The 27,524-nt window shown below is 32.8% G+C and overlaps 3 protein-coding genes across 3 annotated transcripts; 2 read left to right on the forward strand and 1 right to left on the reverse strand.

Moving 5' to 3' along the window:
* Positions 1–1,173: 1,173 nt before the first annotated feature.
* LOC134246475 (protein rolling stone-like) lies at positions 1,174–3,605 on the forward strand (the record flags this gene model as incomplete). The annotated part of the gene is made up of 4 exons (XM_062728842.1): positions 1,174–1,454; positions 2,358–2,580; positions 2,843–2,950; positions 3,181–3,605. Coding segments are annotated over exons 1-4 (879 nt in total), but the record flags the coding sequence as incomplete, so codon positions are not given.
* Positions 3,606–4,983: 1,378 nt separating this feature from the next.
* Positions 4,984–26,447, reverse strand: LOC134246562 (RNA-splicing ligase RtcB homolog). The gene is made up of 14 exons (XM_062728955.1): positions 26,386–26,447; positions 25,187–25,297; positions 22,327–22,473; positions 19,323–19,371; positions 17,709–17,916; positions 16,376–16,425; positions 15,842–15,948; positions 15,036–15,195; positions 14,444–14,619; positions 14,086–14,274; positions 13,540–13,650; positions 12,846–12,965; positions 5,754–5,796; positions 4,984–5,535 (listed from the first exon to the last, which is right to left on the reverse strand). Exons 2-14 carry the CDS (start codon positions 25,280–25,282, stop codon positions 5,471–5,473), a joined length of 1,521 nt encoding a protein of 506 aa, XP_062584939.1. The 5' UTR covers positions 25,283–25,297; positions 26,386–26,447; the 3' UTR covers positions 4,984–5,470.
* Positions 8,497–11,583, forward strand: LOC134246483 (uncharacterized). Its single transcript, XM_062728856.1, has 2 exons — positions 8,497–8,601; positions 9,764–11,583. Exon 2 carries the CDS (start codon positions 9,778–9,780, stop codon positions 11,434–11,436), a length of 1,659 nt encoding a protein of 552 aa, XP_062584840.1. The 5' UTR covers positions 8,497–8,601; positions 9,764–9,777; the 3' UTR covers positions 11,437–11,583.
* Positions 26,448–27,524: the final 1,077 nt, after the last annotated feature.

A 27,524-nucleotide genomic window follows, 5' to 3' on the forward strand; every position in this document is an offset into this window, starting at 1 on the left:
ATTATATTTAAACAAACTGGAAAATGTCAAAATATATCTTGTGTTGAATAAATATTTGTATTTAAATAATAATGATATATTTGTATTCAAATATGATACGATACAAGTCTCGCTAATAAATACGCTTCTGTAAAGCTAAAATTCTCTCTTCCTTTTTGGAAAAAAAATAATCACCTTCATGAATTCGACAAAAATATATCTGTGCAAATATGTTGTCAACGTTCAAAGTTCTTTACTTTTACTTCTTTGTTTTAACACTAAAGTGAATTATAATAATAATAATAATAATAATACTGTGTATTTTCTTAATTAAAGCTTCATGATATGGCTCGTTCTATTCATATTTGGCGTTAATTTGGGGGTGGGATACACAACTGAATAGTTCGCAATGAAAAATGATATCAAATTTAACTTTAAATGTTTAGGGACATGGACACAGTTTCAACTCATTTTTTCTAAAACAGATATTTATGTTTACAATTCCTAATTAAATTAAGGCAATTCACATGATCAGCAAAATTTTAACATTATTTAAAATTGTTGATTAACAAAAGAGATACGGAACTTAAAATACTCAATAATGTAAACAATGCTCGTGTTTTCTTTTTGTTATCATATAGAAAATATCATATTTATAACAAAACGAGATTGAGCAAATCACTAGAAACTGTCTGATCGTATTAAAAATTAATATCTTTATTGAAAAAACCTGCTTTGAACGAATATTTTTTAACATATTTAACCTATGTAAACAAAAACATGGCGCGGGTCTTGTTTACATATCAAAGGTTTTGAGCTTTCAGTTTGTCTTTTATCTCAGAAATTCAATTTTATAATCAATAAAAATACCTTAGTTAAGTAATTGTTAACATAAAAAATGGAAAAATAAATTTATTTTTTTAGCTGAAACTGCGTCAATGTCCCTTTAGATACATGTTCATATTACTGGAGATTTCGTTCAGTTGTAGTTTGAAGCTCTAATCTGATTATTATCGAAGATCCTAAAAAGTATAACAGATGAGATAATGGTGCCAGACCAAGGTACACCGCCTCGTTTAAGATTTTCATTTCTATTTAAAACTTATGATTGTCAATCAATCCTGCTTAAAATGTATAGCTATCGTGCAACAACAGTGTTGAAAAAAAAGAATTTAAAAGGACACACACGTTTAACCTAAATATCTTCAGTCATGGTCAATACATGAAGTATTTAATTATAGACTTTAAACTGAAACTAAGAGAAAATATTATAACTGCAACTTAGGAAAAGTGTTTATCAAAGCAAACAATACCAGGAATTGGGTCTATAAGCATGACTTTTGGTCAACGTGATGACAGGAGAGCGGGAAGACAATCGCCGCCTTGTATCTTGTCTGGAGAGAGTCAAGAAGGAATTTAGCCGGGAAAATTTTCTATTAGAATATGAAAACCCCGTTGATTTTGTACAGTTACAGGTAAGTTAATAAAAGCAGAACGTTTCTAGGAAGTGATCAAAATCTCTAAAGGCAAACATCAGGAAAATGGAATTAAATGATTACACTGTATATATACTACTATTACTGTTACATATATCTTTCCTTTAGTTCAAGAATGGATTTTTTTATTACCGGTAATGTTTTTATGAAATGACAGTAGTAGTTAATTATATTTTGCATTATCAGATTATTAAAATCATCTGTCTGATTTCAAAATATGCCTTAATGTTTATTTTAAAAAATTGCAAACCTACAGTGTATTAGTCTATGTCAGATTAACTTTAATAAACATTTTATAATCATACATAGAGATTCTCTTTTCTTTTGGGATTTCTAATTTTATTTTCTGATTGTTTGAATATTTAAAGCTAGTAGACGCATTGCTACTGACCAAACACAAGGGAAAACATTACCCCAGCGATTACCCAAGAAAGTTTCTCAAAGATTTAAATATTATGTGCAATGGGGTTCCCACTGATATTTTTTATTTACAAGCTTTTAATCCACAAGTTTTCTAAATATTGTGTATAAGGTTCTTAAATCCTTTGCTCATTCATATAAAATGATACGTCAACTTCATGATTCTCTGAGAGAAATTTGAAATTTTTTATTTGTAAAATACAGATAATTCATTCATATACATGTTGCTTGCGTAAGCGAAATTAAGCAAAACAAAAGGACATTACAGCTTAAACAAATCTCTAAAGGCATTATAGATAAATTTAATCTTTTAGAGTTATCTCTCTTGGTAAAGTATTAATGAACCTTAATCCTGGCATATCTCCTTGCCACATTTCAGTATATATGCTCCCCTCCCCTGTTTTGTTCATTGCTTGGTCCATGTGTTGGGCAATCCTATAACATCTCCTTGTCATATTTCAGTATGGTCCCTCTGTGTTGTTCATCGCTTGGTCCGTGTGTTGGGCGATTCTACATGTACTCGGACTCGGCCTCCAGCCGTACTTCAACAAGAATTATGACCTTGACCTGAAGTGGTTCTCCTACCTTACATACTGGGGGTACACCACCTTGTGTGTGTTCACATTGTGTGACAGTGTGGCAACCGTCTATGTTCACATTCGGCGACAAGATATCATCCAAGGAGGTAGATTATATTTGAAATCAGCATGAATTATGTGACCTTATAACAATGTTTATTTCAATAATAATTAGATAGAATACATCAATATTTAGAACAAAAATTAAGAGGAATAAGAAGTTTTTAGGGCGAGTCATTTAAATATTAATTCTTATATTATTTTTTCTTTTAACTTCCAAAGCACAGTGAAGTTTTATGTCAAATGACTTTTTCAATCATATAACTTTAAAACTTCATCTATACACAATATTTCTACAACATATTCTAGAATGCAAAGCAATGCCGTGGTACTTGAAGGCAGTTTGGGTGCAGTTTAATGTGAACACCCCGGTAGCACTGGTGATAACCATTCTGTTTTACTTATTCATCCCAAATGGTAAGTGATATACAAGTACTTGTGTAGTGATTATTTCCAAATTATATGATTGGAAAAAAAGATGCTGAGAGTTACATGGTGTATATTAACTTGGATGTTTTATCATACTGTTCACCAAGACACAAAACAATGTTTCTAAAAGTACATGAATTCAACAAGGTAAAAATAAATACACTGGGATGAGAACTTTCATATGTAAAAATTAATCAAATGAAATGCATCAATTTCAGATACCAGTCCCAACAGTATACTTGTTCACGCCATGAACACTGTATACGTCAGTGCAAACGTCATCGTCTGTGCCAAACCTCTACGCATGCTCCATGTTTATCATCCATTTCTGTATGGCACAGTATATGTGATTTTTTCTGTAATATACCAGAAAACCACAGGTCGTGTGGTTTATACCCAGCTGGACTGGGACAACATGCCACAGACAGCATTATTTATGCTTGGAATTTTGCTGCTAATTCTCCCCTTTCTATACTTCATGTGTTTGCTTGTCACGAGGTTAAGGACTTTGTTACACACAAAGCTTTGTAAAATGAAAACTGCGTCCGTTTCTCCATCGGAATCACCAGACTGTCCAAATGAAAGCAATAAAGGAATCGTGCGAGAAGAAATATATAGCAACCATGTTCATAAAAATAAGGAAAATAAAACACAACATTTGAAAAAAGAAAATAAAAGTTATATACTAGCAAATAATGCAAATGATATGCAGTAAGAAATTTTAAACCTTCTGTGATGAAAAACAAGCCAAATATTTTTCACTTTAAATTCCATTTTTGTGCAAATTTGAATAAAAAATTAAAAACAATGCGGTGAAAGTTATTCATTTTATTCATTTAAACATGATCCAAGTTGTTATTTTCAAATGCTGTTTCTGTCCTTAAAGTTTTGAAATACAGCCTTTAGAACTTTCAAAACATCGTTTTCGGTTTTTACACCCAATCTTTTTTGGAAGTCAGATTAATGCGATTTCAAGACTTTTGCTTTGACAATCAGTCATTTCTGTAAATAAACTATACACTGTATATGCATTATTAAAAGAAGTAGAAGTTAGAAGACAAAAGTGCTTTCTTTTTAAAAAATTATTTGTGTGCAAAAGAAGAGGACACGTTTTTGGATTTATGGCCCTAAAAATGTAATGTTCTTAAAAAATATGAAATTGAGTTGAGTAGATAAATATCATGAATAATTAACAGTAAAGAATATGGCATGAAGGAGGACCATTCTGGAAATATGACGTCATTATGTTAAATTTGGAAAATTTCTTAGTTTAGTACAGAAAAGCCTCAGAATGACTAATACCTGTGTAAAAAAAAAAAGGACCTGCCACCGTCGCCCACTTCATTTTTTCGATATATTATAAATTACTTTGAAAAATCACATATTTTAATATTTTTGTTGGCGATGCATACAGAGTATATTTTCTAAAGAAATTTCATTGAAAAGTGATGTCATTTAAAACTTTTTTAAAGAAAATACTGGAAAAATGCACAAGTTAATGACGTCACAATTAGCATCTACATGTAGGAGGTCATGTGAGAAAACAATCTGTGGCTCTCCAAAATGAAAGTGTAATCGAGCGAGAAGAAATATATAGCAGCTATGTTCACAAAAATTTTTAAAAATATATACATTGTATTTCCAAAACAGTATTTTAAAAACTCACTAGAATAAAGACTTTTATTCACTTTTTTATTCTCCATCTGCACTTGTATTTCCATGTCCAATTAGTTTTGCAATATTCTACTTATAAAATTAAAGCCTTTCATTCAATATTAGTTGAAATGTATTCGAAGTCTATATTTTTTTTCTTGCAAGACATAAAAAACTAAATTAAAATGTTTCTTAAACTTTTTTAAAAATTTAAAAAATAAACTGCCAGATGGATAAAATATTCATGATGATTGGAAAATTCTGTAAACTGAACCAAACTGCTTTAATATATCTTATAACATAACAAGAAAAATATCCCTTTGTTTAAAAATCCAGATCAACCAGCATTTTAATTTTCTTTAATGTGTACATTAGGAAAGTTCTTCATTTTCAATATAATTTGGCACATAAAAAATTCAACAGGTATTAAAGGGACTTTCTGTTTGAAACATGATAAACATAAGCATAAAAACTCAATGTACATGTATGTACATTTTGTATATCTTTTCAAACACAATTCTACATTAATTCTTACAATCTTTTTACTATTAAGGGATAATAATCATTTTCTGATGGACTTGATCCTAAAGAGTCTCCACCTCAACAGGAAAAAATCAACACAAGTATTTGACAAAAATATCACAATTAAATTAAAATATAACAATTATGTTAAATGAAATGTTGTTTGAGTTGGATATTCAACCTCAAGTACATTAAATCTGTAGATTCTGCCAAATTCATACAATCTAAGTTAAACAATTTAAACCACACTTTAATTAGATTTTACTTTTATTGCACCAATAGTCCAAAATGATATATTCCATAGGTAAAGCCTCGTTCATGTCTTTTAGTATATCATCCCTTAATTACTGCAATTGGACGAAGCTTTATGGCCTTCCGACTGATTCCTGCCATGTGACCTAAATATAGATAAATGAGTTACTGGAAAAATAATACTAAACAATGTCAAAATTTTCATCACTGGTTAATTAATAAATGTATAACTTTCTTTCTAAAACTCAAAACTTATATTTAAATGAGCATAATAGTTGAAAAATTAATGCAAGAGTTAAAGTTACTTGAAATTGTTCTAAAAGTTTCTAAGATAAGGTCTTTACTGCAGTGAAAACAAACTTACATGTATCAACCACTTCAGTGACATTCTTGTAAGACTCTGGGGCCTGTATAGTGGTAAAGTAAAAAAAAATACAAAAATTATTTTAATTAACAAATACCTAAATAATTGTCAGTTATAATTGTCACTCACTGAAATCTAGTGAAACCAAACACACACAGACCTGACATTTACTCATTTCATTTGCTATATCTTCTGAATAAAAAAGAAAAAAAAATACACCTCCCTCATTACATCTTTTAACAAGAGACCTATGGGTCACATCTACATTGCATCACCTGAGCAAACTGGTTAGGAAAACATATCAGAACTCAGTTTTGTATTGAACAGTACAGTGAAAACTGAGTAAACAGACACCTGTGTAATCACACTGTAAATTCCAACCTAAAATTTCTTTCCTATTTTACTAATATTCACCATTTTACACTGTTCAATCCTACACACTGTCTATTCCAACACAAAATTCGTTTCCCAGTGGTGGTCAGATTTCACTGGTTTCACAGTATGCTAGTTTATGGGTGAGGCAAAATTGAATTTACATTACTTGAGGATGCTTCCATATCAGACAAACTAATGTATTTTCTGTTCTTAAACTCTAATTTAATATCTTTAATTCTAAATCCAAAGGATAAAACTTCCTGATACTTTCATATGTTATTACACAATCCTTTTAATACGGTAGATGAGGTAAGGAGAATTATAAATCATTTATTCAAAACAAAACTGTTATTCTGTACTGTCAAAGCAAGAATGCTTAACAAGTATAAAATTTGGATTACAATAAGAAATATGAAAACTAATTGCAAGATCTTTCAATTTTTATTTCCTAAAATAACTTTAAAACAAGAGGCCCATGGGCCACATTATTAACTTGGGTAATGCAGATCTTTAACTGCTAAATTTCATGCCCAACAACCCCCATCCCTTTTTTATTTTAAAACTTTAGAATCAAATACCCAAGGATGCTTCCAATGAAAAACAGCTTTCCTGGACCAGTGGTTCTTGATTAGAAGATTTTTAATGCTTTTTTCTATTTTTTTCTATGTAAAACTTGGATTCCCTATCTTACCCCCGGGGGTTATGATTTTAACAATTTAATATCTACACTATGCTCCCACATAATCAGCTCTCCTGGCCCAGTGGTTCTTGAGAAGAAGATTTTTAAAGATTTGTTCTATATATTTCTATGTAAAACTTGGATTCCCTATTGTGGCCCTGCCCTACCCCTTGAAAATGGTCATGAAAATAACAATTTATTATCTACATTACCCAAGGATGCTTCAACATAAGTTTCAGTAATCCTGATTACAATGGTTCTAGGGAAGAAGATTGTTAAAGATTTGTTCTATATATTTCTATGTAAAACTTGGATTCCCTATTTTGGCCCCGCCCTACCCCCGGGGGTCATGATTTTAACAATTTAATATCTACACTACCAAAGGATGCTCCCACATAAGTTTCAGCTCTCCTGGCCCAGTGGTTCTTGAGAAGAAGATTTTTAAAGATTTGTTCTATATATTTCTATGTAAAACTTGGATTCCCTATTTTGGCCCCGTCCTACCCCCGGGGGTCAAAAACAATTAAAATATTACAATACCCAAGGATGCTTCCACTAAGTTTCAGCTTTTGGCCCAAAATTCTTGAGAAAAGATTTTTAAAGATTTGTTCTATATATTTCTATGTAAAATGATTCCCTATTTTGGCCCCGCCCTAACCGGGGGTCATGACTAAAAATTTAATATCTACACTACCCAAGGATGCTTCTACATAAGTGTCAGCTTTCCTGGCCCAGTGGTTCTTGAGAAGATGAATATTAAAGATTTGTTCTATATATTTCTATGTAAAACTTGGATTCCCTATTGTGGCCCAGCACTACCACCCGGCGTAATTATTTTAACAATTTAATATCTAACTACCTAACGAGTTCTCCCACATAAGTTTCTATCCTGGCCCAGTAGCTTTTGAGAAAAGATTTTAAAGGTTTGTTCTATATATTTCTATGTAAAACTTGGATTCCCAATTTTGGCTCTGCCATATGGGTCAGAAATTAACATTTAATCAAAAAGGACTTCCACAAATTTCAGCTTTCCTGGCCCATACAGAAGAAGATTTTTAAAGATTTGTTCTATATATTTCTATGTAAAACTTGGATTCCCTATAAGCCCCGCCCTACCCCTGGGTCATGATTTTAAGAGATTTAAATCATACTACCCAGGATGCTTCCACATGTTTCAGCTTTCCTGGCCCAGTGGTTCTTAAGAAGAAGATTTTGTAGTGATCAAACCGATTTTTGTGATTATTCCCAGTCACGGGACTTGGCCCTTCATATTAACAATTTAAACTCCCCTAACACCAAAGTTGATGCTTTGACCAAGTTTGGTTAAAACCCACTTTCAAAGAAGTCGATAAATTGAAAAGTTTACAGACCAACGGTCACGATAGAAAATAATGTGATCAGAAACTTTTCACTTGAGCCTTAAAGAAATCAGGTGAGCAAAATTTAAAGGTAGATAAATATTATCAGATATTTCTGTCAAACAATACCTTTTCATTTATGGGAGAAATGATCATTTATAAATATTTATCAGGTATATACAATGAAAACCAACACTGTGTAATACCTCAGCTGTTTAAATATTTCAAAAATATTTATCTATAAGAATACAAAATGGATCACTGATTACAAAGAGAGTAAACAGACACTGCACATGCTCACTGACCTGGTAGACAGGTAACCAGGAAGTATAAATAACAAACCGAAAGTAGTTCCCAGACAGGTGAATGAAAGTATGGGAAGATAAATTGCTTATGATTTCCTAACAGTTAGTCTTCAAAAGTTGGAACTGAACAGGTATTTCAATACAGATTGTCAAAACAGTTTATCGTATAGATAACTATTATTAACTATGTCAAAATAAATATAATAATGGACACTTTTTAAAGAAATATATTTAGCAAAATTTACGGGGTTTTTTTCAAACTTATTTTATTTTTCCTATTTTTTTTATCCATCTAGCCTAATACTAATACGATACATAATAGCCTCAAGAAAACAGTTTGGTTCATGAGACCAAAAACCAAATTAAAGTGCACAATGCCCATAAACGCAGTGCATAGTATATATATACAGTATTTGCAAATTCTCCAGCAGACAAATGTATTTTTTCAACTGTTAGTATTCTCATCTATTAAAATGTATTATAAAGAAGAAGGGGGAGGGCTAAAAATTGTTTTCAGATTTCAGATCCTAAATTGATCAAAAAATTATAAGTATATGATTTTGAAATAAAGACATATAAAAATAATCATACATTGTAAAAATGATTTTAAAGAGGAAATATCACAGGATAATAAATTTGGTATACAGGTTAATAAATTTGGTGTTTTAAATAGTCAATTAATTCACCTACTATATGTAACTTTTATTTTTATGCGCCCGAATTTTTTCGGGGCGCATATTGTTTTTGTCTTGTCTGTCTGTTTAAAATATAACCTTCGCCATAACTTTGAACAGTGAGAGATGAGAAACTAACTTCAAATCTGTGTATTTGGTATGCATTCTCCACTAATAAAGCACTTTCAACTGACACCAAGATCAATGACCTTTTGACCTTGACTGTGACCTTTATGCTAAAAATAGCTTTTTTTTTACGAACTTTCACTCCAACTTTTGAACCATGAGAGATAGGGACTTCATATTTGTAATTCATACTCCACTAATTAAACAATTTCAACTGACACCAAGGACAATGACCTTGTGACCTGAAGTTTTGACCTAAATTTGCTAAAAATAATTTTTTGAAGTCATATAATTTTTAAACCATTAGGTAGAGATTTATATTTGGTATGCATACTTCACAAATCAAGTGCTTTCAAATGACACCAAGGTCAATGACCTTGTGACCTTGACTGTAATCTATATGCTAAAACTAGCTTTTTCGAACTTGTTACCGCCCGGCGCATAGTGTTTTACAAACACATCTTGTTTCACTTTAAAATTAACATACTTTCAGTTCCACTTGAGACAATGGCCACTTCTACTTCCTGGGCTCAGGAGGTCATCACCTGTGACCTTTGCCCTAAGCCCACTCAGCAGTTCTGTAACAATTGTCAAGTCAGTTTATGTGTGGACTGTGTCAGTAAACATGTGGATAAATTCAAGTCTCAAACACATGACATTGTTCATTTCACCAATAGAAAGATCCAACCAGTGTTTCCTGAGTGTGAGGTTCACCCCAACCAGAGATGCGAGGCTTATTGCCAGCAGTGTCATGTCCAAGTCTGTCTGAAATGCATTCTCAGTTCCCATAGTGGACACAAGATTGTAGAAATGCAAGAGATTTTTAATGAAAGGAAAAGGGAAATTGAAAAAGAAAACCAAGAAATTGAATCCATCATTATCCCAAAGTACAAGAAGAAAATGGATAATATAGCAGGCAAAATCTCAACATCTAGAGCCAAATTTGATAAACTGGAAAAAGAAGCAGAAAAGCACAGAAAACTTTGGCACCAAGAAGTAGATAACATCTTCAACAAAGTTAGTTCCTTGATCAAGTCCATGAGAGAAAATAATAATACTCCTCTACAATCCCATCAATCCAAGTTAAAAAACCTTATTCCAGATATGATGCAAATTGTTGAACAAAACAAAGAAATCCTAAAGACCAACAAAGTGTCTGATGTCAACAACTACAAATCCAAACTGACGGAATACAGAGATATACCTGCGGATGCTGATGTCAAAATTCCTTCACTGAATACAAAAACAGTCCAAGGGAGAGAACTCAGCATAGAGTTAGAAGAATTCAAGGCTACATTAACACAGTCAGCATATATATCTAGTCCGACAGATGAAGTCTCCCATTTGTCTATGAGAGAGTTATTAGACAAAGCCAGAGTGATAGCCACCATTCCTACTGAAGTTAAACCTCTACGGAGTGTGGCCTGTGTAGGAATAGATGAAGCTTGGGTTTGTGGTTCTGACAAAGTTATGAGGCTTGTTGACATACATGGGTCACTACAGGAATCTGTTACCACCTCAGATCAATGCTATCCTGATGACATCTCTGTGACCAAACAGGGAGAACTGATTTACAGTGATTATGGCAGTAAAACAGTGAACATTGTCAGAAGGGGAAGGTCTGAGACACTGATCACCACACCACAGGGCTGGACACCATGGGAACTGTGCTGTACAAAGTCAGGAGACATACTGGTCAATGTGTATAAAAATAAACAAAACAAAATACTACGTTATCAGGGGAAAATACTGAAACAGGAAATTTATAGAGATGAACATAGAAATGTAATTTTTGAAGAGGGATATTTTACACTTTTTATGGCAGAGAACAACAACGGAGACATCTGTGTCTCTGATCGTAATGCTGGCATCGTGATATTGGTAGACAAGACAGGAAGAGTCCGATTCCGATACGATGGGACACCAGCCAGGAGAGAGCAGCCAATTGATCCTGGACAAATAGTGACAGACTCCATGAGTCAGATCATTGTGACAGATGTAAATAATAACTGTCTACACATCCTGGATCAGGATGGACAGTTCCTGGGATGTGTGGACAATTGTGGACTAGATAAGCCTATTGGATTGAGTATGGACAGTGAGGGGAGGCTGTGGGTAGGATTAAAAAATTCAGGAGAAATTAAAGTGATTCAGTACATAAAATAACATACACTGTGTTGTATATGATATTACAGAATGACAGAGCATATTTTGTAAAATTCATATATATGTGAATGAATAGAAATTCATAAATAATTAAATATGCATGATTTATTCATGTGAAACATATCTGACAGATGAAAACTAAGAAAACTTCACATACAGTTTTTGCAAAGTATGAGTTCAACAATAAATGTATTCATTACATTTTTTTTCTATGAATTATTTTCAAGTAAGTCTATTAGTAACATGACGTCATACATGTATTATAAAATTTTTATGTGGAAAACAACGGAAATGAAAGTAGAATGAAATTAAAGAAATAATATTCATAAACTTTATAAAAAATTTTTTTAGAAAACTTGTTTTGATTTAAATCAAAACAAATTTTCTAAAAAAATTGTTTAAAGTTCATTTAATGAATGAATTTAAAAGATATCAATTTCTTTTTTTTTAAATTATTAGCATAAACAGTAAAGGAAATATTAATAATTCTCCTTAAAGGTGCATGGACACAGATTTGAATTTGATATTTTCTGTATAATGTCACGACTTAAATATTTTAATAGCATTTCACACAAAAATATATTAAAAATCTTATTTCATCTAAAAGTTATTAAAACTTCAATTTTTAGACATGTTTGATTGACACATCCTTTCACTTTCACAAATTTTAATTTAATTCTTAATACTTAAATCTGGGATCAACACTCGATCTTTTTCCTATTTCTTTTTTTATTTTTTTTTTTTAATTCTATAGATAGTTTTCGATGGCCCCAAATTTAGCAAAAGTTACCTTATGGTCGCCTAATTGGAGGTCGACACGGTGAGTTTTCCTCTTTGTCTTACCAAGTTTAAGAAAATATAGCAGAAATATTTGGTGCTCTAAATTTCACAAAAAAATTTTGAGCTTCTCAACATCAATTTTCATCAACAGCTACATGTATAGCAGCAGCATCAAATGAAACATAGTATGAAATCTTTATTAAATAATTTTTTCTTAATAAAAGAGGCTTCCAAAAATTTATATACTTCAGAAAAATAATGATTCCTAATTTAAAATCGCAAATATAAAAATTTAAAACTGGTTGACCAATGAAGGAATATGAGCATTTGGACCTCCAGTATGGCGGCCAACGGGAGGTAACTTTTGCTAAAATTAGGTCATATGAAAACTATCTATTATGCACTATATGTCAACAATCACAAAACCCTTTTGTCTCTATAACCTTTTTTTTAAATATATCCTTTTTGACTGATATATAAAAAAAACCTTTAGAATTTTAAAGATTTTGACAAGTGAAGTATTTACTATGTGTTACAAAAAAGTATTCACACTAACTGTATACTATAATTGTCAGTTAACAAAACTATAATATTTGTTGCATAATATGTGTTACACCATGTAAACATACCTCCTCCATGACCAACTTAGGGGAGGCAACTCTAATACTGATTCCTTTTTCCTCTAGAGCACTGAGCACTTCTGTGTAGTCCAGATTCCTCCTGGACTTAGCTCTAGACAAGGCTCTTCCCTAGAAGAAAATAAAAACTCAGTAGCTTATAATTTATCTCGAGACATGTCTTGTTCCTAGAAGAAAATAAAATCTCAGTAGCTTATAATTAATCTCTAGACAAGGCTCGTCCCTAGAAAAACAAGAGGCCCATGGGCCACATCGCTCACCTGAGCACTGTGGCTAGGAAAAAGTAGAAATTAGTTTATTATTGAAAAGTTTAAATCCAAAAGTAGTCCCATGACCAATCATGGCTTTGCTATTCTTGAGAAAAAGATTTTTAAAGAATTTTCCAATATATTTCATGTAAAACTTTGGTCAGCCATTGTGGCCCTGCCCTACCCCTGGGGGTCATGATTTGAACAAACTTGAATCTACACTACCTGAGGATGCTTCCATATAAATATGATCAATTATGGCTTTGTTATTCTTGAGAAGAAGATTTTTAAAGAATTTCCTTTATATTTCTATGTAAAACTATGTAAAAAATAATGGTAGACCAACAGATAGACTGATTGACAGACAGTAGCAAAGCTTTTCTTTTCTTCAAAGGGGGGCATTAAAAATACACACTGTATTAGATATACGAACTTACAGCTCCATGACACGTGGTGCCATAGGTTTCTTCCATTCCCTGCTGAGTCCCTGTCAATACATAGCTACAGGTTCCCATCGTTCCTCCAATCAGAACTGGCTGTCCTGTCAGCTGATCAGGAAAAAAATAGTTACTTACACTGCCTTAGGCATATTGGAATCTTGGCTAATTATGCTAAAACTATAAGCATAAATGATTTTGCACATTAATTTCTATGTCAGTTTTTTTTTTACAGTATTTAAATTTTAATAAAATTTCTACAAAATCATACAGGAGTTAGTGCATAAATGATTTTGCACATAAATATCTTTACCAATTATTTTTTTACAGTTTGTCAAATAAGATTTTCTATAAAATCATGAGAGAGTTACTAGACTTATATTTGCGAATATTGGCACTCGTTGGCTGTACAAAATGCACTTGCATGCTCATGCATTTTTAGAGGCGATGAATGCCAATATTCACCAATACAATGACCCTATAATATTGTCTGATCAAATGTTTAACATTCAGAGGTAAGCTTCTTATACCTGTCCATTATTTTACCTGGTAGTCCACTGGAATGAGGGGGTGGTGGGGAGGGAACGCTCGTGTGGAACCTTTCCTATGAACCAGTAAGGTCCTCTGCTTGCCATCAACAAAATGTTCCTCCACTTTGGCTATGTTGTGTGATACATCATAGATCATGAACATGTCCAGGTCATCTGGGGTACTATCAAACATCTTAGCAAAGGCCTGCACATAAAATCAAAGAACCAGATATCTATGACATAGAGTGACTTCTTTCATTCCTTTTAACAAAGATTTCCACCAACTCATATGTTTTCTGTGAAATCTGATTTATGAAAGTTTTAAACTTTATATTCTATCCAACGTAGCCTTTCTCTGTATTGTTTAATTTTACCTGCCGGCACAGGAAGGTCATGCTTGAACGATTCACCCATGCATAGTTGGCAGCTGCAGCCATTCCTTTAAGGTAGTCTTGACCTTCAGGGGAGTTAATTCTGGCACAGGCCAACTGTCGGTCATTTACATTAATGTTGTCACGCTTCATAGCTTTTTCCATGGCAACCAGTGAGTCTGAAATAAAAGCAAAATATTTATATCTACCACTCTTCATTACAGAAATCATTTTATTATTTATTTTAGGTATGTTACACACACACAGAAGCAATATCATTTTTACTACTGCACAAGTGTAAAGTAAAATTTCTATTTTATTCATTTGCATTCAGTCTCATCTTTTCATTATCAATATCATTTTTAATGATATGCAAATTAATATTTTTAAAAACATTTAAACCAACTGGTGATATCATAACCAACAAAGAGAATCTGTGCTTTTAGGCAATCTGTTTAAAATCAGATATTGAATCAACTCCAAAATTCTGATAGTTGTGATTTTCTGAGTGTATCAACGACCTGATTTAAATTAGATGATTAGTTTTACCTAGTGATCTAGCCCGACCTGATTTTAATTAGATGGTTAGTTTTACCTGTAGCCACCTGGTGGCCCAGCCCGCGGCTCCCACAGTGGATCATCACACACACCTGGCCCTTAGACTCGATCCCCATCTTCTTCGCAGCGAACTTATTATAGATCTCATCCACCACCTGTATCTCTGCATAGTGGTTACCTGCACCTAGCGTTCCCAACTACAACAGGTAAAATACGTATTGTCAATTAAAATAACTGTACACATATCCACATAAAGAATGTTTCATTAATTGAAATTAAGAAAAAAAAACTACAAGCTTGTTGTTGCAATTTTTTTCAGGTTTGCACCTATCTGTACAAACATGTACCCTATTTTTCCTCATGTAACATTATATTACTTTGCTCTATTGCAACAGAATCATATTAAGTCTTTGTTACTTAATGCATCTAGATACTACAATAATTAGAGATGGCAACCTTTGACTAGTTAACTGACTTATCAGTTAGAAAAGTTGTAGCCTGTAACTATTATATAGTACAACATTTTGATACAGACCTATGGGAGGCCCCTTTTCTTGGCCCTGCTGCTATTATTTAGATACAGACCTGTGGGAGGCCCCTCTTCTTGGCCTTGCTGCTATTATTTAGATACAGACCTGTGGAAGGCCCCTTTTCTTGGCCCTGCTGCTATTATTTAGATACAGACCTGTGAGAGGCCCCTTTTCTTGACCTTGCTGCAATTATTTAGGTACAGACCTGTGGGGGGCCCCTCTTCTTGTACCTGCTGCTATGTTTTATTTAGATACAGACCTGTGGGAGGCCCCTTCTATTGGCCCTACCGCTATATATTATTTAGATACAAACCTGTGGAAGGCCCCTTTTCTTGGCCCTGCTGCTGACTTTGGAGGGATCGGCCTGTAACATCCTCCCGTACTCTTCACAGTGTTCTTTGTCCTCTGCCCAGGCATACCCTGTAAATATAGACAGTAAAAACTACAACACCCATGTAATCCATTCCACTGTCTGATCTTCATTTTTATCCCCATTTGACTAAATTCCATGTTCTCTACACTCTGTTATCCTACACTCTCTATATTGTAATACAAACAGGTTTCACTGTAGTGTATCAGACATACCTTGATAAAAAATATATAGGACTATATGTAAATCCGATTAAAATTTAATATCAGACTTATCTAGATAATGGAACTTATGTAAATGAGATAATTTTCATTAATATAAAGTTAAGTGTAAGTTAGTCTAAAACATTGTCCATTATGGAAAAACAACAACATATTTAATCAATAGTAATTCCTTCAGATTTCCTTTATGTATAATTTCTTTTGTCATCAAAACAGAAATACCTTGACCTAATTAAATGATATAAATAATACAGACCTTCCCTGAGTGACCAGTCCATTCCCATCTCTAAGGCCTCTTCTAAATTCCTGAAAATCCATTTCAAATTTAGAATTGGAGAGTATTACATGTAAAAATATAAACAAAAAGAATATTATAATTAATATAAATGTAATACATATCAAAAATTGAGAAAAAAAATCAATACATGTAATAGAACTTTTAAAAAAAACTAATATTTGGAGTGAAGTTCTGTTTTCACAGTCACTTGATAGAAAATCAAAATACAGGACATAAACTGAATAGCTAGCCAAGTTATTCACGTTTTACCTGGTTTTAAACAATTTATATGCTTTTATTTAAATCTCATATATTATGAGCCTTATAGATCAAATTTTTATGTCTCAAAAATAGGTGCAAACGAAAATGACACTCTCAAATCAACTTTTTAAAAAGTCAAACTCCCTCTGGGAAATAGAACACATCGTAGGATTCCCATTTATCATAATATGGCAAATTCTCTTGTCTAGACTGCATTTAGGGAACTGCAGTTCATCAAAATCTCATGATAGATAATTCCTTGTATATTTGCGACTTTATTTGACTGGTGACAAATCTACATCCATGACAAGCCAGCCTAATGATATCATTATAAATCCCCCTGGTTAACTTTTTGCCGTTTATGTTTCCACTCTTTGCTGTATATGTCTCCAAAGCAAAGCCTCTCTAATTACTTCCTCAATCCTCATATGATATTTTATCAGGGCTGTTAATAACTCTATGAAGTCTGAACATTGATTTTTGCTATTGCCTCTCTTTGACTTGTAATGAGTTAATTTGTTAATAAGAAGAATCTGAGAGATATATATCAAATTCAAGCACAATAATAAACTGGACATAAATACATGGATTTTCTCATTGTCAATACACCAGTGGTCTTGTGTTTTAGTCAACACCAGGTGTTGAGAAAAGACAAGATGATAAAGGGTATCCAATGACAGATTTTTCTCAATATTCACTGTATACATTCCAACTGCTAAGTAATTGTTTTTACATTGCATTTCCCTTAAGTTCGAAATGTAAATTTTCATATGACTAAAAAGTTCTTCATCCACAAAATCATTAGAACCAACATTTTTTCCTCAAACCGAAAATTTACTGTGAAATCACTAATTTTTGTGAGGGTTTAATTTTTGTTGTTTTTGAGGCATGGAGAGATCAAATGAAAGTTTGTATAAGGGTACATTACTGCTAAACATTCTTCAACCACAAAATCAAGTCCCCACAAACCAATAATTTTTCTTCATACCTCTAAAATTTGACCCAATGAAAATATGTGATTTTACAGTATTAATGTAATGGTTCTTCTTACTGAGCAGTCATTGGTATGATTCCTTTGGAGCCCACACCCACTGGGATGTGATCAAACATACACTGGGCCAGCTGTTCCTTCACGGGAGCCACATCTTTCTCATAAAGATTGGTACGCAGAAGACGAACCCCACAGTTAATGTCAAACCCCACTCCTCCAGGGGAGACCACTGACTCGGGGTTTCCCATGTCAAAGGCAGCCATGTTGCCTGTAAAGAAATGATAGCCACTGTATTGCTTGAACAGATCTAGGGGAGCTAGGGGGTGGGGTGAGAGACCTGAACACCCCTACCACAGCTGCTCCCCCAAGATTTTCAGAGCAATTTAATTTAGGCAACAAAAAAATTTTCTGCAAATCAAATGTGTAATAAATCAATTCAAGATTAAGCTTTATAATAATTATGATTTGTGAATAAAAGAAAAATGTTCAGCAAAAAAAAATTAATTACCATGATTACTAAAATAACAGCAGAATTTGATTAATGGCACTTCTATATAAAATATTAATTTTAAATCAATTTTAAGATTTGATCTAATTATAATTTTATTATATTGGTAAATATCAACCAACTATTCAGCATAATGATATAATTTTTTTTCTCAATAAAGTAGAATTTTAAAATCTTAAAGTCTTTTGATTGCTATACCATGTTCTTTGTAGCACTGCATTTTGCCAAATGATTCAAGTTTATCTGTGATGAGGGTTTAAATTTCATTCACTTACAATAACTATAGTTTTCACCAGTTTTCCCTGCCGGATGTGAATACCTAATTAGGAGGCATGTCAACAACAAACTTCAAAAAGGCATCCATACTTTCATCTTCAATATCACGCTCACAGCTCACCACATTAAAATCAAATCAATACTAGTAAAAGTTGAATTGCTTCTTCACAAGGGAGACGAGCTTTATTTAGAAAAACCAACCGACAACCACAACCCCCCCCCCCCCCCGAGAAAATAGTAATGTTTTTTTTAGATTTAATAGCTTACAATCTAAGTGCCCTCTATACTACTGCAATATGTCTTGATAATTGAATTAACTTCACTAGAAAAACAAGTTCTTGAGTCAGCAATAAGAAGACCAATTATGGGTTCCCTAAATTTGCCTTTTTCCTCTTCAAGACTGTATTTAAAACATTGATTTCATATTTTACTATTATTCTGATGAGAAAAGCTTTTTTTTTTAAAACCTTTTCTTCATAAATATTTGAATTGTGCCTGTGATGGTCATTCTAAAACATCTTCTTCTTTTTCAAGTAAATGAACTAGAAAATCTTCTACTTTTTTTTTCTTTATTAAATTTTCTTGAATCGTCATGATCATAATGGGATCTCTTTAAATCATGTGATTAAATACTAGTAAAAAGACAGACTTCTCTAAACATCCTAAAAGAAAACATCAATTCCTAAAATTTTATTAAGGCCTCTCTCCATTTCTTTTTAATTTTCTTTCAATAAATTAATAACTGGAAAGCTTAATTTAAAATCTGATTTTTTTTTGGGGGGGGGGGGGTATTCTATTTGTTGTTGTTGTTTTCTTGTATAAAAAAGGATTGCAATGATTGCTTAACAAAGACTTAATATAGAAATAATCTGCCAGTAACATCACCTTACCTATCGCAAATCCATAACCAGAATGAACATCAGGTAGCCCTATAGACTTCTGTAAAACAAAAAATAACATAGATAACATAGACTTCTGTAAAGCAAAAATATCATAGACTTCTGTAAAGCAAAAATATCATAGACTTCTGTAAAGCAAAAATATCATAGTCTTCTGTAATGCAAAAATATCATAGACTTCTGTAAAGCAAAAATATCATAGACTTCTGTAAAGCAAAAATATCATAGACTTCTGTAAAACAAAAACATAGGTAATCAGAGATTACAGAGCTCACCTCAACGAATGTTGTCTGTAAGTAAGGCAAAGTCACACAATTAACCAACAAGAAGTGTACATTCCAAAAATGAAAATATTTAAGCAATTTTAATCTGATTTTGAAATAGACCTACACAAAAAATTTAAACTAGTTCTTCTTCATGAAAATGTAATTAAAATCCAGCATCTGAAGCAAATTTGAGAGTTTTCATCTCTTGATGCAACATTTGTGCAAGTTTGGTTTATACAATGTTATATAAGCCTTATAGTTTTTTGGTAATAGACCTGCATCCATAACTTTTACCTGGTCTATTATCTGAAAATGTTCAGCATCCGAAGCAAGTCCATTAGTGTGCATCCTAAGATGTATCATCCATGCATGTTTGCTCATTATAGGGCTCATAGTTAATTGGAAATGAAACATGCATCAAAAATTAACATTTTCACTCATCAACAAAAAGTAGGTCAGATTCAGCATCCGAAGCAAGCCCGGTAGTATGCATTCTTATATGTATCATCCATGCAAGTTTTGTCATTAAAGAACTCATAGTTACTTGGAAATGAATCATGCACCAAAAACTTTAACCTATTCACTCAACTGGAAAATGTAGATCAGATACAGCATCCAGGCAAGCCTGGTAGTATACATCCTTATATGTATAATCCATGCTAGTTTGATCAACATAGGGCTTATGGTTACTTGGAAATGAAACCTGCACCAAAAAATTTAACCTGTTCACTCAACCAGAAAATGTAGGTCAGATTCAGCATCCGAAGCAAGCCCTGCAGTGTGCATCCTTAGATGTATCATCCATGCAAGTTTGGTCAACATAGGGCTTATAGTTACTTGGAAATGAAACCTGCACCAAAAACTTTAACTTGTTTACTCAACCGGAAAATGTAGGTCAGATTCAGCATCCGAAGCAAGCCCAGCAGTATGCATCCTTATATGTATCATCCATGCAAGTTTGGTCAACATAGGGCTTATAGTTACTTGGAAATGAAACCTGCACCAAAAACTTTAACCTGTTCACTCAACCGTAAAATGTAGGTCAGATTCAGCATCCGAAGCAAGCCTGGTAGTATGCATCCTAAGATGTATCATCCATGCAAGTTTGGTCAACATAGGGCTTATAGTTACTTGGAAATGAAACCTGCACCAAAAACTTTAGCCTGTTCAATTAACCGTAAAATGTAGGTCAGATTCAGCATCCGAAGCAAGCCCTGCAGTGTGCATCCTTAGATGTATCATGCATGCAAGTTTGCTCAACATAGGGCTTATAGTTACTTGGAAATGAATCATGCACCAATAACTTTAACCTGTTCACTCAACCGTAAAATGTAGGTCAGATTCAGCATCCGAAGCAAGCCTGGTAGTATGCATATTTAGATGTATCATCCATGCAAGTTTGGTCAACATAGGACTTATAGTTACTTGGAAATGAAACCTACACCCAAAACTGCACCAAAAATGTTAACCTGCTCCAAAAACATTAACCTGGTCATTCCTTTGCTGAAATTGCAGCATCTGAAACAAATTGACTGGTACAATGAAACACACTAGAACCATCTTCCATGCATGTCTAATCAATATAGGACATAGAAGTACTTAAAAAGAAAACTGCTCCAAAAAACTTAACCTTAACCTGGGACGCCAACGCCGACACCGACGCCGACACCGACACTGACGCCGACACCGACGCCGAGGGTATTACATAAGCTCCCCCAACTTCGTTGAGGTGAGCTAAAAAAAATCATAGAGATCCGTTTAAAGGTATAAATCATGTACATGTACAATAGATTTCTGTGTTACAAAATCTATCATCAAGATCCATTCATATGATGAAAACAAAAGTCCTGTGATTTCAGGATTTTTTTTTGGGGGGGGGGGGGGGGGAGGCCTGAGTAGTCAACACATAGGTAATAATATGTTTAAAGTTCATCATTAAGAAAACCTGAACCACATAATTGAAACATGGACTTTTAATACCACCTTTTTTATATATTTAATATCACACTATTATTTCATATTTATATCACAGAACTTGTGTTCACTGGTTTTATTACAAAATATTGAGTTATGGACAAACCCTCCCCCTTCCCTTTTTAAAATAGTGGATGCTTAGTTCATATAATGGCTATTGTGCATTAATCCTGACTTCCACTTTTGCTGCAGAATCTTGAACCCCATCTCATCCCACAGAAGGGGCAGGTTCAAATCAAAGATTTTGTGCCTCAAAATATTGAACCAAGTTTTTCAGTTCTGCCAACCCCTTCTGATTGAAGAGAAACTTAAGTCAGAATCTGAGTCCCCATACACAGACTTCCAGCAGCAGAAAAGACCTCAATCAAGGCAGTAGATGGCTGGTCAATTTAAAGATGATTAAATTAACAAAGTAACAAATCATAACATATGTATTTACCAACCATCTTAGCTAGCCAAGAGTTTCTGATACGCTACTCGAGAGATCTCCTCATAAGCCCTTGGCATACAATGTTAAAAATAGTTGTCAAAGAGATCTTTTTCTCAAATTGTGATTGGAGTGGATCGACATTGATTGACAAACCAGCAATTGTATAAAATTGTAAATGAAAATATCTGTGTTCAGGGCAATATTTTAACTCTTTACTCTCGGGAAAGTAAAGCGCAAGTAAACAACGCCCACATGCTTTTCTGTAATAGTAAGATCCAAACATGAGAATTCAATGTGTTAAATAAAGTTACCATGATAGTCTTACCCCAACAATTCCAGGAAGAGAAGCCACATTTGCGATCTGTTTCATTCCCGGCAGAAATCCACCATACCCCTGACTTCGACAGGACTGTTTTAGTTCATCAAACATCAATTTTTCCAAAGTTTCATTTGTATAAAAAATGCCCTCCACCTAAACATAAAGAGTAAACTGATCAGAGACCCGAGGAACTAACAAAATAACAAGGCATGTATTTGTCCAGCTAATAATTGTACTTAAACACCCTCTTGACTGTCACACAGTAAGCTATAAAACTTCAGAAAGTACTGGTCAGAAAAAATAAATTCTGACCTTTGATTATATTTTTAACTCATATGATTCAGTAAGATATAGTGGTTTGTACATATTTCAATGTTTATTGAAGTTAAATTCATAAAGACCTGCTAATAAGTAATAAGCATTTATGACAACTGGTGGACAGATGAAACCATCATTTTATTGCTAATGATTTCTTTTTGCTGCTTAACAGTCAGGGGTGGTACTGAAATCAGTCATTTTTGAAAATATATATATAATATTTCTTCATACAGTATATAATGTACACAATTTAATATTTTTTAAATATAATCAAATATCATATTTCCATTTCTCAAGTCAATTTTCGTAATTCCCATTTACTACAGTAATTAGATATAGTACACTATCCTGCTTTAGACCCTTGTGTAGAGAATCATCTTGACAGGTAACTGAAACCAAAATAATTTAGTGCGCTGTAAAACTAATGAGATAATTAAGTGCGCCCAGACCTAACAATTTGATAAAAAATGATGAAAAACAGTCATTTTTAATATCAGAGATAACTCTATTTCTAAAATAAATTTCAAAATAGAAATGACTGTTTTTCATCATTTTACTAAAAAATGATGAATTTCCATCATTATTAAAAATCAATTTAATGACTGAAAATCATCATTTTTAAAAATGATGGATTTCAATCACACCCCTGACTGCTTAAGGACAGGTAAACAGTCTAAATTTGGTTGTATAATATACATTTATAATAAAACTTCATACAGTTATGTTTGTAACCTTGGGGAAAAAATTAATATTTTTTATGGATAATCAAATATCTATTTATTTCTACAATTGGGAAAAGTCTTCGTAATTACAATAAATTTAACTAAAATACATCTAATTAACAACTTGACTATTTGTCTTGTTTTCAGTCAAAAAAACTACTTTAACAAAATACTTTTGTGGTGCATTGTTTGTTGTTCAAATAGAAAATATTAAAGTTAGATTTAATGCGAACAGTATACTATAAGTGGTTTTAATTCGTGGAGTTAAAATTTCATGATTTCTCAAAAAATACCAATCATGATTGTTTTAATTTCATGATACAAGACATTAATTCAAACTTTGTATAAGCGCTACAACATTTAATAAACAAGAGGCCCAGGGGCCACATCGCTCACCTGAGCACACCGGCTTGAATTTTAACTAGTGTTGTCACGATGATCGATTTATAATCGATGATCGGTCGGAAAGGCTGTCGATTTTAGACAATCGATTGGAGATTTTAACAATCGATTAATCGGTATATTTCAGCACATATCTTTTTTACAGTTTTCTCACTTTTATTTCAAGAACAGGCTCTTGTTATCAAAATATATATCTTTCAAGAGTTGTCCTTTACTATTTTAGAATACACTGTACTTAAAATCTGTTTAAAATAAATCAAAAGATAATGATATTTGTATTTCTAAACTGAAGAAACTAAACTACTTGTTTAAATAAAATATATTAATTTTCAGTATTTGGGGGAATTCACCTGTCATTTCATACGGAATCACAAGGAATTTGCAATATTAAATGTCTTATAACAGTTTAAAAAATTAATTCCATATACATTTTACATGATCATGTAAATTAAAACCTGATCTGTCAATGCTTACTTTTCCCAGGCCAAGTAATTCCTAATCATAAAAAAATCTGTATTACTGATCAGAAATAGTTAATCAGACTGCATATATACTGTTTTTAGAATTTCGATCTGTACAATGCACCTTTACTTACATTATTTAACAATAAAATTCAAATTTTTATAAAATCTAATGCCTATTTTATGCAAAGGGTTACCGATTCGATTATTGGTCGATGATCAGTCGGTTAGGGTCAACCGATATTACCGATTAATTGATTCTGAGTTTCAACCGATTTGACAACACTAATTTTAACCCACCCCCCCCAGGGGGTCATGATTTGAACAAACTTGAATCTACATTACCTAAGGATGATTCCCTATAAATATCTCTAAGCATGGCTTTGAATACTTGAAAAGAAGATTTTAAAAGGCTTCCTTACATATTCCTATGTAAAACTTTGATCGGCCATTTTGGCCCCATCCTACCCCCGCGGGGTCATGATTTGAACAAACTTGAATCTATATACACTACCTGAGGATGATTCCACATGAGTTTAATCTTTCCTGGCCTAGTGCTTCTTGAGAAGAAGATTTTTAAAGATTTTTCCTATATATTCCTATGTAAAACTTTGATCGGCCATTTTGGCCCCACCCTACCCCCAGGGGTCATGATTTGAACAAATTTAAATCTACACTACCTGAGGATGATTCCACATGAGTTTCATCTTTCCTGGCCCAGTGGTTCTTGAGAAGAAGATTTTTAAAGATTTTTCCTATATATTCCCATGTAAAACTTTGATCGGCCATTTTGGCCCCACCCTAACCCTGGGGAGCCTTTGGCTCAGGTGAGCTAAAAACTTTGTTAGCATTCACAATGGGTTTAATTTCATGGAAAACTAATTTAATTGAGAACTTAGTGAAGTTAAAAGTAAAACCATCGTGATTATTTGCCAACCTACAGTATTCTTCTAATTTTCTTACATTCATGTTATCCACAAAGCCTTTCTTTATTCTCCAACAACAATTTCCAATTTTCTCCAAATACTTCAGCTCATCATTGTATGTTCTCACAACCATTTTGACAACTTTTATCTGAAAAATGGAGTCATGTTGATCTTATATAAAATGTTTAAATTCCTTTGAGTTGTACAGGAAAAAGGATAAAAACAAAAAGTCTGTGAGCCAATGCTCACTAGAATAAAACCCACTCTGATGTGAATATCATGTCAATACACAAATTTTAAGATTGTCACTCTCCTACGATGGAGGTGCAGAAGGTATCCATTTCAGCATGGAAGTGGAACAGGTTGTTAGCATCAGGAACACCTTGGGCCTTTCACAGAAAAAAAAAAGTTTTCACAGAAAACAGTTTTTCTTTGAAAGGCCTGAGGTATTCACGATGAGGTTGTTCTAATTAGTGTGTACAAATGTGCATATATAAATAATTCTACAATTTTGATGGCTTTTAAAATTCATTTAATGATATAAAAAGATAATCTGACATGTTAAGCAATGATGCATTTGATGACTTTAAAAAGCTCAACCATATATATTTACAAATCTACCTGATACTGGAAACAAAAAGAACTGTCATAGTCATGCCTCTGCGAAGAATGTGATAAATTTCAAGCGTCTGCAATGAGCAGTTGCTGAGAAAACTGTGACGAAAATTTGTATGTATGGTACTGGCAGATGCCTAGATGAACAGGCAATTGACATAAAAATTTAACAAAAATGAAACTTAAATGTCCATGACATGACCATATGACATGCCTCAACAAAGAATGTGATAAAATTTCAAGCATCTGCGGTGAGTATTAGCTGAAAAAACTGCGACGTAAATTTGTTATGTAATGGTACAAGAAATTGACGGATAGACAAACACTGATGGACAGACACACAAGGATAGAACAGTACCCCCCTCCCCTCTCCTTCGGAGCCGGGATATAAATATACACTGGTCTGTAGTATTTATAGTTTTATTATCGAGGAATTTCGAACTAATGCTAATCGTCAACTCAGCATTTTTTAAGAAACATTTACAGACTTAATGTAAACAAAGACTTGTCACTCTGTTCATTGATTCTGTGATAAAATTATGTTCATTAAAAATTTATCTTAGAATTTAAATTTTCATTAATAATTTGCAATATTTATGAAAATCATGTTTCAATATTTACCTTTTTTTTTACGCAATTTCGTGTTACTTTCACTTTTGTATCTCCTCAATCTGAAGAGCTCCTCCAGGTACTGCTAACTTGAACGCAAAATGTTTCGTTTATAAATAATTTCGACCAAAAGTAAAAATAAACCTGTTGAGCTTGAAAAGCAGAAAGATAATTTTCATTAAATTTTCTGTATATTAATTTCTGGTATAGAACAAATAAATGTAAATGCGTCGAATTGGGACAAAGTGCGCATAATTTTCAAAATGTTTCAAAATATTCTGTTTGGACCCTACTAGTAGCAAAGCGTAAAACATAAAAATGTAAACAGATTTTCGTCTTTCATTTAGGACATGGCGAAATCAAGGAATTGGTGACGATAATCCCATCAATTTGACATATATTATACCGACTTTAAACTCAAATATATGGCTTCCTAAGTAATCTTGTAGCGGTAATAACCTAGATAATGGTAAATTTGATGAGATGTGAACATTTTCTTTACCATAGAATTACAAAACTTATCGATTATGCCAGGACAAGCAAGGATTTTGTTAAGGTTTTTATTACCCAGTTAATTGGGCATGATAAGAAGCCTTATCCATTCTTATCAAGAGGGAAGAAGACTGAACATGCTGTGAATCGCTCACTTCGGGGTCTGATAATTTGCTGTCTCTTGGTCCAAAAAATAATAATACTACGTACGTCAACTGAAGTCAATTGACCCTTCAGTGTGCTGTTTTTACCGTTCTAAGAGCTGTATTTTCAAACTAACGGAGTCCATCGTTAAACAACAAATATCGCTATCAAACATGTCTTTTTTTGTTTTGTACAATATAAAAAAAAGACGAGAAAAAAAAAACAGACAAATAACAAGCAAATTCAAAGAATATATTGTGGTCCCCCGCTTTCGGTGTCTTTGTGGGTGAGATGTAATTTTTATGGCATATAAACATACATCTAACGTTAATTATTTATCTTTTAATAAAAAAAAATTATACCCCTTACCTAATAATAAACATTAGGTAGGGGATATATATTTTTTTATTTAAAGAGAAATAAATAACGTCAGGTGCCTGTGGGCATATTATATCAAATATAAACGCTCTTTCATACGTCATTCAGAAGTCATAACCGATATTATTTTTTTTTTT

This window comes from Saccostrea cucullata, unplaced genomic scaffold (assembly GCF_032062105.1).
Source record: "Saccostrea cucullata isolate Sc308-1 unplaced genomic scaffold, CSIRO_AGI_Scuc_v1 ctg3853, whole genome shotgun sequence".
In the NCBI taxonomy this organism is placed as follows: Eukaryota; Metazoa; Mollusca; class Bivalvia; order Ostreida; family Ostreidae; genus Saccostrea; species Saccostrea cuccullata.

What these genes read in the sequence shown, in the direction of transcription:
- LOC134246483 (XM_062728856.1), top strand. Translation starts at nt 9,778, where the DNA reads ATGGCCACTTCTACTTCCTGGGCTCAGGAGGTCATCACCTGTGACCTT.
- LOC134246562 (XM_062728955.1), bottom strand. Translation starts at nt 25,282, where the DNA reads ATGGTTGTGAGAACATACAATGATGAGCTGAAGTATTTGGAGAAAATT. An exon ending in ATCATACCAATGACTGCTCA is followed by an intron (nt 16,426 to 17,708) that starts GTAAGAAGAACC and finishes ATGGATTTTCAG; the next exon opens with GAATTTAGAAGAGGCCTTAG. An exon ending in CTAAGTTGGTCATGGAGGAG is followed by an intron (nt 5,797 to 12,845) that starts GTATGTTTACAT and finishes ACCACTATACAG; the next exon opens with GCCCCAGAGTCTTACAAGAA.